Below are 17518 nucleotides of genomic sequence, written 5' to 3'. Positions count from 1 at the left end.
TGTAAAATGGTACAGCCACTATGGAAAACAGTTTGGCAGTTCCTTACATAGCTAAATATAGAGCTTCCATATGCCCAGCAATTCCACTCCTAGGCATTTACAGAGGAGAAAAGAAAACAATGTTTACTACAAAACTATTCATAATAGCCAAAAAGTGGGAACAACCCAAGAGTCTTATCAAATGATGAATAAACAATATGTGGTACATCCATCTAATAGAACATTATTCAGTCACAAGAAGAATAAAGTGCTGATATATGCTACAAATCTTGAAAACATTATGCTAAGTGAAAAGAATCAGACACAAAAGGCCACACATATTGTATGATTCCATTTTCATGAAATACCTTGAATAGGCAAATCCACACAAAAAGAAAGTAGATTAGTTAATAGGTACAGGGTCTTTTTATTTTTTAATTTTTGGAGTAATAAAAATGTTCTGGAATTTGATAGTGGTGATCACTGCACAGCTCTGAAAATATTAAAAACCACTGAATTATACAGTTTAACAAATTTTAATTGATTTTTAGAGATAGAAACATCAATTTGTTATTCCACTTAGTTATGCATTCATTGGTTGGTTCTTGTATGTGCCCTGACAGGGGAACAAACCTATAACCTAAGCATATTGGGATGACGCTCTAACCCAGCCAGGACTGAACTGTACACTTTAAAAGGATGAATTACAACTCAATAATGCTGTTACTTAAAACAAAAAAAAACATAAGATACCACTTCACACTGACTAGGAGGACTAAAATAAAAGGACATTTGACTTTCATTATGTAACCTGATTTTTCTAAATCACCTTAAATACTATACTTTTGAACATCAGCTGATGAACACTTTGAGCTGTGAGCTGATGTTGCCTGCCAGCCAATATCACAATCTTTGTATAGCAGGTTATACACTATTGGGTTTTACACTTCATTTCCCCTTATTTTGTAAACATGACATGAAAATGGAAAAATGAAAGTGCTAAAACTTGTAATAGGAAATGTACATCTTATAAATTTAATATAGTTAGTATAAAGATAGAAACAATCATTAGCCTCAAAGAAATGCCCAGGGGACTTGAAGTCAAGCAACTATATGTTTGACTACAAAATAAAAGAAACTAAAGACACCTGTGGAATGCTGGAACTTTATCATTCAAGATCATGTGAAGCCTGTATGATTAAAAATAATTTTATAATTTAAAAATATTCTATAATGTTTTATCCTCTCTGGGACATTGTTTGATTACTTACTAGAATGCTGACCACAGACACTCCTGACTAGTTCCATTATGTGATCATCCAAGTCCCAGGACTTTATCAATTGTCTCCTTTATCTCAAATTCAATTCCCCATTTTAGATTCATTAGCTATAATTTAATACAAGTAAATTAATCGGAACAATGCTAGGTAAAATAGCAAATAGTACGTAAATATGAGCCAGAGAGATGCCACATCACCCAACTCCAGGGAGTGACATTCACAGAACATACAGTAAAAATTGTGCTCCCTGGCACTGTGCAACATGGTAGCCCCATATCCACTTTCCAGTATTGGTCAGTATTTACTTTCTTCCAACGCTCACATCAAATCTTAAATCATCCCAGCCTGTGATTAAGAAGTACAAATTGGTTGTTACAGAACAGTCATGTGGATGTAAAGTAGAGCATAGGGAATAGAGTCAATAATATTTTAATAACTATGTATGGTGTCAGATGGGCACAAGATTTATCAGGATGATCACTTAGTAAGTTATGTACTGTCTAATCACTGGGGCGTACACCTGAAACTAATAATGTATGTTAACTGCAATTAAAAAATGAAAATGATTTTTATTAAATTAAATAAATAAATCATCCCAGCCAATGAGACTTTTTAATTCATATATTTTTATCTGTGTCAATTCACCAGGATGTATTTGCCTAGACACACTCAAAACTTATTGTCAATAATTCTCTCATCCTTTTGTTAGCAGACTCGTATTGAATTTCTAACTTTCCTTTTTTTACCCTTCCTGCTTATAACTCATGAGTTCTTAATTCTTATTAATTACATTATCTTAGTATAAAATATAACATGTATTGTTTTTAATTATCAATTTAATTTTCAATAGTTTAAATGAAAAACTGTTCTCTGCAGAATTTTTTAATGCTTCACTCTTAGATGACATCCAGTATCTGGACTGCTGACTTAAAATAGGAAAAGACTGAGTTTCTAAATTTCTAGAGAATTGGTTGGTAACACAGTAATTTTCTACCTAATAACAAACATATTCTCCACTTTTAACGTATTTTTCTTATGAGACAATAAGTGAAAATTTTAAACTGTAGTTGTGAATGTTTTGGGCCATTGTTTGCCACCAATTGTTGAAGAGGACTGTGAAAAAGAAAGAAAAATACTAATTCAAAAATGTGTCTGCAATGTTGACTCTAAATACAATATTTTTCAAAGTTTATAGGCAAGAAAAGTCTTTATATATCCATGAAAACCACACAAAAATGCTGAAGATTTCTAAACTGACTTAAGATTCAAACTATAAAATGATATAAAATTTATGTTTTAGAATCAATAGGATGTTTCCAATTCTTCCTGGTCTGATATCTCATGTTTTCAATTCAGTATCTCAAGATAAAAGCTCAATTGAATAGAGAGCTATTAAATTGTGGTTGATTGATAATACTGAGGCTATAATAAATATTACCTGATATTCTCCTAAAAATTTTTAAAAGACACTTGCTTTTCTTTTTAAAGAAAATAATAATCCCTTATCCTTTCCAAGAAATTGCCTCTATCAATATATTCTGGATATCTTGCTTCTATTTTACAGCTATTTTAAATTCTCAGTTTCCTCCTTATGTCTGTTTCAATATTGTTATTTAATATTTTTAAATGCTTTTTCATTATCTATTCTTTCCCTTGTTTCTTCCTGTTTTTTGAAAATCTTTTATGATGTTTTTATGGCTGTATAGTCAAAAAGACTTAGATATACAATGTAAGTTATAAAGGGGATCTCTGATAAACGATGACAATGAAACTTGTTCCTAGTAGCAAAGAAATTAGCAGATAAAAGGAAAAGGAAAACTGGATTAGTATGGTCTGACCAAAAAAAATACAGTGCTTTCTGGCATTGAATAATAGAAGTAACTAGAGATCTCTGAAAAAGTAGAGATTTCTGACCTAAAATTGAATAATTATACAGATAAGTCATTTTTGCTGTTTTGTTGCTTTAATTCTTCTAAAAACAAGATAGAAGTAACATATATAACATAAACTACTTTTAGATTTTTTGCCATTGGACAATCTTAAATCCTAAGACTAGGAGAATACAAAAAGGACCTAAAATTGTAATGAGCTAAAGTTATCTTCTCACTAATACTGATTTAGTAGGGTTAGTTTAATGTAAAAAACAGAAAAAACTTGATACCTCAGGGAAATTCTTTTGGATATACTTATACTATAAAGGATCTTTTCATTCATTCATTCAGCAAATGATGACTCTCCGGTATGCCTGCTGGTGGTTAATACACTGACAAAAGGGGATTCAAAGTGTCAAGTCTTAGAAAGAAGAGAGAAAAGAAACCTTCACCATCAAAAGTCACATCAAGCATTTTAAAAATTCACTTCTGAAATGTTAATGGCAAAATCTAGTATCTTAATATTGATGTCCAAAAGGAGGATCCTCCAATCATACTTCTAGCAGAACAGCCAGCTAAGAATCTTTTCCTCTTTTACTTTCCTTCATTCCAACCTGAAAGAAATCATCCATAAGCTTTATTAACTGAGTTTACTGGCTGTCAGAATTTGAAATGAAATCTGTGTTCAAAATAAAGTCTGAAACCAGAATATACAGTACCTCTATTCTAATTACAATGATGTGGCTTTGTTGCTCCCTTTCCAATAAAAGATTATCACAACTTTCTGTCTGGTCCTCAGCTGAAGTTGAATTAACAGGCAAGATAAATCCATCAGCCTCCTTCTTAATTTTCATTCATACATATTATTAAATATTCTAATAATAATTTCTAATTCTAAATATTAATTCTCACTCATGGAAATGATTGTTTGGTAAGATTAATTTGTTTTGTCTATACAATATTCTGAGTATTTTCAACATAATTCAATGGAAAGGAAGTTTCTGCCTCCTCTCACATCTACTCTGTCCAGGTATAATTTTTATCTCATTCCAATATCTTACTTAAAAATGATCCCCAAATATGCTGAGAAAGTTCTCAGCACATATAACTAAACTTTTACAGAGTTATTGTAAGAGAACATTTACAATTAGTTCTAAAATTAGTTCTGATTCACTGGAAGGTATGGGCACTCTTATTCAATGTGCTTGTAGGATCCTGTGAATTCTGCAGATATGTAGGAACAACAAATTGCAATAATTTAGATGGAATTGGGCGTACCATTGGCTTTTTGTTCCTGTACTGCTTTGACCTTCTAGGAAAATTAGTACTGCACTTATTTTGTCCAAATCTTATCTAGAGAAAATAAAAATTTTAGATTTCAGACTATTTATTTCAATTCAATAAACTATCCTCACTGGGAAATGCCAAACGTAATATGTCTCATCAGGCACAATAAAGCAATCTGCCCACCCTCTGTTTGCGTCTTGCACACAACTCTAAACCTGACAAATAGGCTTTCTGATGGAAGACATCAATGACTTTAAATGATGCACAATTTCATGTCTTTCTAAGTCACCTTTTCACATTAAATATGGAAGTTCTATAAAATAAGTTAATATTTTGCTTTCAGAGCAATAATATTATTTGCCTTCATTATAAATAAAGAGAATTCATTAGAGACGATTTTTTTCAAATGAAAGAATTAAAATAATCCAATTAAAACCAAAACAAAGGTATTTATGTTCTCACATCTTTATTAAAGTATTTATTTTATAATCCTGGCTCAAGAATAACTCTTGTAGTCATATCACAAATTTGCCTTTAAGTAACACACAACACAATGAAGGCAGATCTACCTTATAGATAGCCTCAGATTCTAAATACACTACACTGATGTATACAAATAACAAAAATCACATACAGAAGCATCTGTTGGTATCCTTGGTACTTATCTTTAGATTTTAAAACTGCACAGTAAATAGAGCTCCCATAAAATTTAATTTTTAAGATAAGAAACAAATACCATTCCTATCTTAATACTGCCTTCATCTGATCTGACTGGATGCCATTATTGTTAGTAACATAAACTTGAAATTTGTGGGGAAAAGCAATACTTTATATTCACTCCTCAGAGAAAGCTCAACAGCAAGAAAAATGAGAAGCCATTATAAAATCTTATTGCTAAATATTACCTAAATTCACAAGTCTGATTATATTAAGTATATGCATATAACAGCTAACAATTACTATTTAATATATCAAAATACATCCCAAAGTATCACTTGGTTGCATTAATATCAGGCAGCACAAAAGAGTCATTCTCTGGTCTTCTGGTCATTAATATAAACTGAAGCTTTTGAAACTATTTGGTAATCCCAATTTTGGGGCCTAGATCACAAAACCTTCAGTAGACGAGTAGCTTCAGGTGGAAGAATTCGAAGACTAGAAGGCTTGCAGTTCAGGTAGTGTAATCAGAAGATCTTCATGAGTAGAAATGCAGCCAGAACCACTTGTTATTTATTAGAAATCAAGATTCACTAAATCATTTCTCTTTCAGAAAAATATCTTAAAACATGTATATTTTCAAATGTTCTTTTTTTTAAAGAACATATAAAATTAAGATATTTGTGAAAATAAACCAGTTTAATGTACACTTGTTTCTCTTCACTTCCCCCTCAAGTTCTCATCAAGCACAAATGTGCTTATCTTTTAAAGCAAGACAAACTCTTCTGTGCTAAATCTTTTAAATCTTTTCTTTTCATCCTCTGAGAAAAGGTCTTCTTTATTGGTTGTAGATGTAAAATCATAGTCTCTGGAATGACCACTTACAAAGGTAAATAAGGGGTATTTCTCTTTAGAAGAAATTTTCAGCATCTGTAACAGAAAGTACAGAAGAATCCTTTATCTGACAGTACACAGTAGGGCCATGTGACAAAATCTAATGTTTTAGTCCTGAATCTCACGTTGGCTTTTCTCATTTACATTTATTCAGTGCTATTGCTTTAATGTTCTGGCTAAAAGATAAAATTGATCAGCACTGTAGTTCATTTATAAATACCTACTTCTCCATTAGGATTAGCCATCAAAAATTAAGTACCATCCCCCCTCGCTCTCCAAAGTCAGTCTTCCGGTCACATTAGTTTGAAGGCCCACTGTAAAGAGTTAATATTTATAACCTTTTAGTAGTAGCAGACAATGTAACAAAATGGTATCATTGCCTATAGTAAAATAGTAAAAGATTGTTTGCTACCAGAAAAGAAGCATTAACTGGTAGGAAGATCCATTCTAATCTCAGTTCTACAACTTACCTTGATGTGACCTTTAACAAATCACTCTACCTGAATATTATCTATAAAACAGGGCAACAGACTGCCAATCTCCTTACTTCACAGAATTTTTAAGACAATCAAAAGCAATAATAAAAAAGTTATTTTTAAAAATTAAGTTTGGTCTTTCTCAAGATCACTATATTTGAAAAAATATTCTGCAAAAATCTAGCCAACATAAAATATAGTAATCTTATACATACATAGTAGTAGTCCACATTTTACATAGTACCTTCTAGAATCACATTAGATAATTCAGAACTGAAAAAAGCAACACCTGTATTTTTGAGGGGACACTGGCAACCTTTATAACCTCTGTCAATTTGATATTCACTGACAAACCAACAACCCATTCTAAACTATTTTAAATCTTTCTGTTAAAAAGAAGTAAGCACTTTTCATTAAAAATATATTTAAAATTTTGAATGAAGAATGTTTTGATAAAATCCAATGCTTCTATGGGTAACCAGAAACTATAAGAAGGGTTTTGAAAAGTTTATGCAAGTTACAAAGAATGTTGGAAATAATACCAAGAGTTCTTATAGAAGGGTGGGCAAAAGTAGGTTTACAGTTATTCGTATGAAAAATAATACAATAATTAATAAATAATAATACAAGAATAAACTGTGTTTCATGTGCTCACAACTGTTAACCTACCTTTGCTCACCCTGTACATCATTCATCATGATCAATTAAATATAATTTTTTTCTTAAAGGATAATTTCTGGGGTAAAAAACAAATTTTATCAAATGTCAATATTCAACTAAAGTATAATCAAGTTCTTATATATTACATTTTCAAATTCTCTTGAAACATGGCTAAACTAAATATGTATCCCTGGCATACAGATACAATGTTAAATTAAAAGTATTTCAATGAGAGAGTTAATATAAAATACATTTTACTTAAATAAAAATGAACTATTAAAAAACAATGAAGTACTTTAAAAACTAGATATGATGAAAATCAGATCCTGTAATTCATATTATGCTCCTAATTTATGTATCGCTCACATTCATTTTATTTACATTCTACCAAAAAAAGGGAGAAGGGCAAAAATGTGAAAAATGAAAAATAAGAGAGACAGGGGCATCTGATCAGTCAGTGTGACTTACAGCTGGACTGTAGTCCAAAATTGTTGTCATTTATATTCACTTAATGTCACTTATAAAAACCCAGTATCTAATGAGCAGTTATCATTATATCATTTTCAAATCAACACAGCAGAGCTAACATTATCATCTCTTCATCTTTTCTTTCAAGATTACGAAAGAAGTCATTTAGGTTTATTAGTTGCTCATCAACTAAGAATCAAATATGTACCCCAAGGCAAAATGTCAGAAAGGAACCCTTTAGCCTTTAATTATAAAATTCACTTACTTTTTGCAAACTCCCTTGCAAGGTAAGACTTCCTAATGCATATTTTATTGATTTAGGCTTTGAGAATTATCATTTTTCTAACTTTTCTGTGCTCAAAATATTTTTAAAGATTACCAAATGAAATACATATTTATGGTTTACTCATTAATGAGTTGAAAATTTATGTCCACACAAGAAGTTGCACATGGAGGTTTACAGCAGCTTTATTCATAATTGCCAAAGCTCAAAAACAACAAAGATGTCCTTCGGTAGCTGAACAGATAAATAAACTGTGGTATATCCAGACGATGGATTATTATTTAGCACTAAAAAAGAAATGAGCTATCAAGCCATAAAAAGACATGGAGGAACTTTAAGTGCATACTACTAAGTGAAAGAAGCAAATCTGAAAAGGCTACATATACATAATTGAATGATTCCCATGATAAGACATTCTGGAAAAGGCAAAACCATGCAAACAGTACAAAGAGTGATTGCTAGGGATTATTAGTAGGGAAGAAGTGATAAGTAGGTAGAGGCAAAGCATTTTTAGGGCCAGGAGATCACTCTGTATGATATATAATGATAGATACATGTAAGTGAAAAGTTCAGTTTTCTCTTTTATATTATAAGAAAGGACACACTGTCAAAACCTTAGAAGTCTCTCCATAGTCGATAATAGAAAAATCTGTACGAAAAAAAATTCCGAATTAGGTCATCTATATAGCATGGGGTATTACCAACTGAAATACCATTAAAAAAATATAATAAAAGTTATTTAATAACAACTTTTTTGTGTGGTATCTCAGTTAATAATACCCCATGTATATAGATAACCTAATTTGGAACTTTTTTAATATTGAATTTAATATATGGGGAAATATTATATAATGTTAAAATTTTTAAAAACAGGGTGTTAAGCTATATAAAAATTCAATCTCAATTATATTAAAATAATTTAAATATCAATTTTCAAAAGACTAGAAGGGCATACAACCAAATAGTGATCTCTGAGTAAAAAAATTAGTGGTGAATTTTTTTTGTTTTGTTTTGTTCTAAGCATATTTTATTGATTACGTTGCTACAGTAGTCCCAATTTATTTTCCTTTTGCTTCCCTCTTTCCAGTACCCCACTTCCCTCCAGTAATCCCACCCCTCTTAGTTCATGTTCAGGGGCGTGCATATAAGTTCTTTGGCTTCACCCTTTCCTATATTATTCTTAACTTCCCTCTATTTTTTACCAACCAATTATGCTTCTTAGGCCCTGCACAATTTCCCCATTTCTCCCCCTTCCCCTTCCCAGCTGATAACCCTGCAAATGATCCCCACACCTATAATTCTGTTCCTGTTTTGGTTGTTTGCTTAGTTTGTTTTTGTTTTTATCTTTTTAGATTCAGTTGTTGATAGTTGTCAGTTTGTTGTCATTTTAATGTTCATAGTGATGATCTTCTTTTTCTTAAATAAGTCCCTTAACATTTCATATAATAATGGCTAAGTGATGATGAACTCTTCTGGCTTTACCTTGTCTGGGAAGTGCTTTATCTGCCCTTCTATTCTAAATGATAGCTTTGCTGGTTAGAGTAATCTTGGTTGTAGGTCCTTGCTTTTCATCACATTGAATACTTCTTGCCAGTCCCTTCTTGCCTGCAAAGTTTCTTTTGAGAAATCAGCTGATAGTCTTACAGGGACCCCTTCGTAGGCAACTCTCTGCTTTTCTCTTGATGCTTTTAAGATTCTCTCTTTATCTTTCACCTTTGGCATTTTAAATATGATGTGTCTTGGTGTGGGCCTCTTTGGGTCTAGCTTGTTTGGGACTCTGTGCTTCCTGGACTTGTATGTCTATTTCCTTCACCAAATTTGGGAAGTTTTCCTTCATTATTTTTTCACATAAGCTTTCAATATCTTGCTCTTCCTGTTCTCCTTCTGGCAACCCTATGATTCGGATGTTGGCACGTTTAAAGTTGTCCCAGATGTTCCTATGCCTCTCCTCATTTTTTTTCAATTCTTGTTTCCTTATTCTGCACTGGTTCACTGTTATTTTCTTCCTTATGTTCCAAATCACTATTTGAACCCCAGTTTCCTGCTCTTCACCATTGGTTTTGTGTGGATTTTCCTTCATTTCATTTAGCATAGCCTTCACTTCTTCCCTTATGCATTTGCCGTACTTAAGCACATCTGTCAAGTCTGTGAGCATCTTTTGAACTCTGAATCTGTTAGGTTGGTTATCTCCTCTTCACTTAGTTCTCCCACTGGTACCTTGATCCATTCCCTATTTTGAGCCATACTTCTCTGTCTCCTCATCTTGATAGCCTTCTGTGTTTGTTTGCCTCTGTGTCTTAGGTAGAACTGTCATACCTGTTACATTGTAAGGGGCAGAGCCTTAGGTATTCATCAGTACAGGGCGACCCATTTCACCACATTGTGGCGCTGTATGTGTGGGAGGGGTTTGAGAGGGAACAATGCTGCTTGCTCAGCACTCGCCCCTTTTCCAGGCACTTCTCCTGCTTCCCGTATGGGACTGGTGCCTCTCTAGCTGTTGCCCTGGCCATCGTTCCCAAAGTGGGTTGGTCTGCAGACGTTCTAGGACTGTGGGGGTCCTTCAAACAAGTGGACTCTGCTGAGAGACTGTCTGGCAGTTTCTTCTTCCACCTCAACCCCCACTGGTTTTCACAGTCAGAAGCAATGAGGCTTTATTGTCCATGGCGCTGGGACTATGAGCTGCATGGTCTGGTCTGGCACTGGGAACGCTCCCCAGGTGTCCCTCCCAACTTTTTAAAATGTGTGACTGCGCTTTCCACCGGCCTGCCACTGTCGCCACTGCTGTTGCCACCACACCGGGTCCTCCTACCTGTCTGGGTTAGTATTTCTTCTTTATTTCTTTGTTTGTTGGACTTCCATGCAGCTCGATTTTCTGGAACTTCTGGTTGTCTCTAGTCTTGAGGTAGTTGTATTCCTTCTTAGTTATGGAGGGAGATGCAACGCAGCATGTCTGTCTAGGCCTCCATCTTGGCCAGAAGTAGTGGTGAATTTTTTTTATACTTCTATTTTCCAAACTTTCTATCATGTATTTCTTGTACAGTAGGAGAAGAAAACCACTTTTAAAAATAATTAAGATAACTGGATTTACTATCTCATAGTTGCTTTTCAAAAGCAGGTTCAGTGATTTGCTTAACAAGAACTTTAGAACAGACAAGTCCTCAGTTATATTTTAATAATATAGTCAAAGATACAGGAAACAGCTTAATTATCTAAAAGGCAAACCATAGATTTGTTTTCAGAAGGTCAAATATTTTATCATGTTTTCTCCTATGCACTAAGTGGACCGGTTTCAGAATTTACAAAAACAAAAGTCTGGAGGACAGAGGTTAAGCAATTTCTTCCATCACAATGCTAGTAATTATAAGGAAGAAGAGAAACAGATCAGGAGATGACCACTTGTCCCCAAGCCAAAACCTTCTCCACTACTCTCTGCCAGCACACATGTAAAACTATTCCCAGTACAAAGCAGGCTATACCTGTGTGGCACACATTCACCACAGTGAAGCCATCCTTAATGTAGGGATTAGGTTCTAAAGTCAGCCCATAATATGAAAATCAAATATAGTCAACATCATTATAGCCAAAATTATCTTCAAAAAGCCTTTAAATTGCAATGTCAACTCAGTTGATCATACCAAAATAAAATGATCATTTCTTCCTTCCAAAATTAGCTCTCTTCCAGTTTCCCCTATTTCTGTCATTGGTGATATAATGGATATTAATGAGAAATGGTTTTTGTTACAAACAAAAACAAAATAAAAAGTCAAAGGAATTGTCTTATCATATAACAAAAAGTCTGACATTGCTACTTTAGTTAATTAATCTCAGTTTTTGGAATTTTCTTGGCCTTTCCCTCAAGATCACAGAGGACTTGCTGAAATGAATGCCAGGTGTTGAGTGTGCCTTCAATGCAGGGGTGGGGGGTATAAGGCGAGTGACAGCGTTGCATCTATCTCTACTATTTCATCAGAAGAGCGAAAGCTTTCCCAGAAGTGTCCAACACACAGACACTTATATTTCACTACGCAAACTGTATCTAAATACATGGCAGACCAAGAAAACCAGGTATGTGGGTGGACTCATGGTTACCCGAAACAAAATCAGGATTCTTTTAGCAAAAAAAGAGGTGGATATTAAACTGGTAACTAATGGTGTTTGCACACCACTCAGGAAGAACCACAATAAAAATAAAACAGGGTAATGTGGTAAGGGAGGACTGAACAGTTTCTGTAGGCCATGTGGTCAGAAAAGGCCAAGCTGAAACCTGAATGGCAATGAGTCAGACATAAAAGTTTTCAGAGAAGAGTATTCCAGGCAAAAAAAAAAAACTCAGGACAAAAGCCAAGGATGCCAGCACACTTTGCATGTTGAAAGAAGGCCAGCAGGGCCCAGGGATAGAGGAAAAGACAAAGAGTGGTACACAAAAGCCAGATGACACATTAACAAGTGATCTAAGTTGCATTGTTCCCTCCAACATTCTACCTCATAAACTTCTATCACAAACATCCCATAACACTCCTCACTAGTGTTTCTGCTCATGATGTTTCTATCATCTAGCCATTCTCCATCCTTGCTTTCTGGTTGTAGAAACTTTATCAGTCCTTCAAGTTTCAGCCCAAGTGCCATTGTAAGTACCTTGATCCACACTGAGTATCCCTTTCTGCAAAGTCCTATGGGTTTGTCTAGTATAGGGTAAGGATTATAAACAGGGACCATGGAACCTAGACAGTCTCAAAACCTGGCTGATACTTATAAATTGTGTGATCCTGGAGAAGTTCCTCCAGACTGTCTCATTTTTCTAAGTTGTAAAATGTCAATATTATAACATCTAAGTAAGAGGAAATGGTGGGGGAGGATTGTGTTTTTAAACAAAGTGGTCAGATTCGGCCTCATGAAGAATGAAACGTGTAAGCCAAGACTTACAGGAGGTGAAGGCATCAGATGTCTGAGGGAAAGGCACTTCATTCTAGAGCGAACACTCTGAGACAGGAGCCTGCCGATTAGGTTGGAGGCTGACGCAGCTCAAGCACAACCAAAAAGAGGCAAAAGGGGAGACACAAGTTGGAGGGAAGGGGGAAGGGCAGAGAGACACGGATCATCCAGGGCCTTGGAGAATATGTAAGAACTTTCTTACTTTTAAGTAAACTGGCAAGTCACTGCAGGTTTTTGAGGAAAGGAGTGAATGATGTGACTTATGTTTTAAAAGGACTATCTGGGCTGCTGAGTTGAGACCAGGCAGGATTCAGGGGTTTGGATACTGATTAGGAGGCCACTGCAGTAGTGGCAGCGGCTCAGGCCAGGTCATAGCAGTAAAGGTATGAACGTGGTCTGCTTCTAGATACACTTCGAACATAAAATTGGCTATGGGATCTGAGAGACAGAGAGTAAGGATAACTCCAAGGCTTTTGGCCTGAGCAAACAAGGATAAATCTGCCTTCAAATAAGATAAAGAAAACTATGAATGGAACACGCTTAAAAGGAAAATCAGAAATTTGATTTTGGATCTACACATCACACATACAAGAGGTGATGAACAGCAGCAGTTGGACCTATATAACCTAAATATTGGACAAGAGGTTTGGGCTAATTACATGATCTTGGTTTTAGTTGACTTATAATTGATATTTAAAGCTATAGACTAGATGAGATCACCAACCAAAGTGAACTATTTGCCATTCTCTTGACAAGCTCTACATTTTCCTTTTCCAATACCATTCCTCTTATTTTCTCTGCTTGAAGTATCCTTCCTTCCCCCTAAGCCAACAGGAATTAAGCTTAAACTTTATCACCATCCCAATAAAGAACTTTGACGTGGATCAAACATCCCACATAATTCAACATCCTACCTTCCTCTATCAATTTCTTTTTCTATATGGATGCTTACAATATTCAGTGTAATGTATGTCTATTCCCCTTCTCAACTATAAATGCTACTTGAGGGCAGAATTCTTACACCTTGTTCAAAAATAGGGATTATGTCTTGGTATTTTATGCTTTCAACATAATAGTTACTCAGATACTCTGCTAAACATAAAATTAACAATTGTTATAATCTTTTAAAAATCATGTAGTTAAAAACCACATAGCATTACAAATTAAACATTAAAATACAGACTACCTAGTATCGTTTTCAAAAACAGAAAACTCAAAATACATCTTATCTAGAAAAAATAATTTTAAGTTTTTGTTTTTAGAGAGAAAAAAATAACTATTTAACTAAAAGTGCCAAATTCAGTTTTTAAGAAAAGCAAAACTGCTTAACTTAAAACCTCCCAAGCAAAAGTAAATAAACAAGTTATTAATTGACAACGTGAGTTTTTGATACTGCTACGAAAAGCTATTAACTTAAGAACAGCACTACGGTTAAAGTCAAGTTAATTGACTCTAGCAGAATTCTCAGTACTACTAAATGATATTTCAATATGGTTTCTCTTTGCCTCAATATTGCATATTATTCTGATGCATAAGAGCAATGATTTCTACACATTTTTGCAGTGTAAAAATCCTTATAACTATCAGTATAAAAACCACAAAAACCATCTGTTTTTAATGAGAAAATATCAACATACAACTCATTTGTGATTCTTGCTTTTCAACTTGGTAATAATAATCTGGTTTGTTTCTATTCTAGGAGTAGACTGCTTTACTGTTCTAAACTGATTTATTTTAATCTAGATAGAAAGTAAATTAATAGAAGAGAGAAATGGAACTTTTTAATAGCATATGTTCATCAGTACCAATCTGTATCATAATATCATCTGGATGTGTATACTGTAGCACACATACAACACCTGATAAAGACAGAGAATTGTGAAACTAAAATACACAAATATTATTAATCTTAACTAATAAGAGAGGAGAGAAAGTAGAACATGTATTTTTGTTACATTTAATGGGCCTTTCAGGTTGAACACAGAATACAAAGATAACTGTGTGAAATGAAGAATAAGGAAAGGTTCTCACATACCTCATTTTCTCCCTCCTCATTCTTTTTTCTGTCATGGCTTGGTTAAATTTCCTCTTCTACATGGGAGCTCAAGTAAAGTAAACCTAGCTTATGTGAAACCTTCTATTTAATGTTTTCAGTTTAGGTTTACATTATAAAAATAAAATTTCAACCCACTATGTCTATTTTCCTTTTAAAAATTAACTGTAATTTGAGCTCAGGTTAAGAATTCCCCAAAATGATTCTAGTATTGGTTTTACTTATTCATAAAATGATAACCTATAGCTATTGATACTAATAAAGAGATCTATCCAGTTATTCCTATTTTCCCAATAAGTAATCTTTTTATGTTCTAAAGTACTAAATATAAACAGTCCTTAGGGCTCTATTAATATTTAGCATTACTGTACTCAAGGACCAGAAAAACGCAGAAGTTTAAAGGTAATGAGGAGGTGTTAAATAAACCTATTTCAAAGTTCCTATAAGTCGACTAGATCAGATTAGACAAGATCATTGGAAGGTAACAACACAGCTCATTTGATAAAGCAGTTCTGAGAAATCCAAAAATACCATTTCTCTTTTTAAAAAAACCCAAGAAGCACTTGGACTAACAAGAAATAATGCACAATTTGGCTTGATCAAATACTTCATTAATTTTTTTCTATCCCCTAAGGTATTGTCCTTTTAAAATTCTTTTCAAATAAAATATAACCTAATTGCTTGCACATATAACCTAATCCATTTGCAAATGGATTTGTATTTCAACAGTGCCACCTAGTGGAGCAATCAATACTCTCAACTGTTCACTACCCAAATAGTTTTGTTTTCTGGTTCCATATTTCTAATAACATTAACATTTAAGGGTAAGTTTCACAAAAGTATCATAATTTACATATTTTTGGCTTTTCACAGTCTATCGCAAGTAAAAATCAGGTCATTTACAAATATTATTATGACATTTTAAATAAAAGTACCTTAGTGATTTCTTCAGAAGCTCTTTTGAAATCCTGAATATTTCGGCAGTAAAATCCTATTGTACAGCTAGGATCCATCTTCCGAAATGACATCTTTTTGGGAGAAGGGCAGTGGAATGTCTGTAATTTCAAAAGTTCTATAGGATTAATTTACTTTCATTTGATGGACTTACGTCCATACAAGAATATTACTAATTTAAAATTTGCTGTCTGGTTTTTCTCAAAACTTAAACATGTTTTTCAAATGGTGTTTTAAGTCTATCTGATGCAAAGCTCTCCAAAGCTCTAAAATATGACAGCCAACACTGTGTGTATTCAATTCACCGAATTTCTATTTTATGTGACATTAGCGCCATTCTGCAGAAGAAAGTGTGTCAAAGTGGTATGCGTTTAAAACACTTGCAGAAGGACAGAAAAATGTGCCACTGAAAAGGATATGAGTAAGCTAATGCAAGGGTTAGATCAAGTTAGCCATTTATATGGAAGTGAAGTTAAGTCTGTTTTGTTAGTTTTTAATGTTTATAAACCTTTTAATAAGGATATCAGGACTTTTTAACAAATACATAGATTAATGTAAATGTCCCATAGTGGTGGGCACGCAATGCAATACACAGATGATGTATCATAGCATTATACACTGGAAACCTATGTAATCTTATGAACCAATGCCACCCCAGTACATTTTTTAAAATGTTCCATGAGTGATATAAAGAGAGGTCAACTTAAGAGTTTTAGCAACTGACACAATTAGTATATCACTGCATATTCTTTCAACCCACCCTTCTACTTGGCTTTAAGTTCTTCTTTAGTCCCATACAGGACACAGGTGAAACTGTTCTGTTATGGTCCTGCCCCTCCTCAGCAGTACTCCTGTCCTTTTAGTCCCTTTTCTCAAGTGGTCACAGTGCCACAGATGTAAATGGCTGGGGAGGCTGCTCTCGCCTCTCCACCCTTGCTAATGGGATGTGGCTGTTCGTAGGGCCTGGATCTTTAGGGAATATAAAGTAGGAAAAGGGGCAGAATATAAAGCCAATCAACCCAATCTTCTTTTTCTTCACCACCACATTCTGGTACTTGGTTTTAAAGATTAAAAAAAAGGAAGAACTACTTAAATGCTCTTGCTCTTAAAAATCACTGGTGCTACTAAGTGCTTTTTGTATGTATTGAGAAAAATGTTTATGGACAAAAGGAGGACCATAAAAATATATACTCATATTTGTTTACATGTGCATCAATAAATTTTATAAGGATATACAAGCAAGGTTAAGGGAGAGGAAGAAAACTGGGCAGATGGGAGACAGGTACAGAAATTCTTTGCTGTGTATTTTATATTTTTGAAACACAGAACAAGCTCAGTTAAGAAACAGCCTATGTTAAATTTGAACTCATAAAATTAAAATTTTCCTACATTCAGTGCCTAAAACTAAAGGATTTTACCTTGAAACCGTCTACCAAATGTAGGAAAATACAGGCTTTCATATTTGCTATGTTTCTGGTGAATCAATCAAAATCACTCTTCTTCACCTCACCCTAGTGATCCAATTCGAACCCCATATTATCATCAGAGGGTATGCAAAATGCATACATTTGAGCTGCTTTTTTCCCCTTATGGATAGATAGTTCAGTCATATATAAGATTCAAGCCACATCATGGCAGTAGATACAGACAAAACAAATGTGTTTTCCAAACTATGACTTTCACAAAATGCTTAGCTAACACTAACTTTATATAGTGAGATTCAA

At 33.9% G+C, this 17518-nt stretch overlaps 1 protein-coding gene across 3 annotated transcripts in view; it reads right to left on the bottom strand.

Annotated features, from left to right (window-relative positions):
- The window catches only part of ATG4C (autophagy related 4C cysteine peptidase), a 154704-nt gene that overhangs the window by 68456 nt on the left and 68730 nt on the right, over nucleotides 1-17518 (bottom strand). For 2 of the 3 annotated variants that reach the window (XM_090269557.1, XM_090269558.1), the window contains exon 10: nucleotides 15776-15895. In XM_090269557.1, the coding sequence (XP_090125683.1) occupies nucleotides 15776-15895 (120 nt within the window). Of the gene's footprint in view, nucleotides 1-4877; nucleotides 6005-15775; nucleotides 15896-17518 lie in introns of those variants that run through there. The other variant, XM_090269556.1, reaches the window with a different exon arrangement.

Source organism: Furipterus horrens, unplaced genomic scaffold, assembly GCF_987537825.1.
Source record: "Furipterus horrens unplaced genomic scaffold, mFurHor1.1.pri manual_scaffold_3, whole genome shotgun sequence".
In the NCBI taxonomy this organism is placed as follows: Eukaryota; Metazoa; Chordata; class Mammalia; order Chiroptera; family Furipteridae; genus Furipterus; species Furipterus horrens.
The sequence above is the reverse complement of the archived record's forward strand: the minus strand, read 5'-3'. Positions and strand labels throughout refer to the sequence as shown.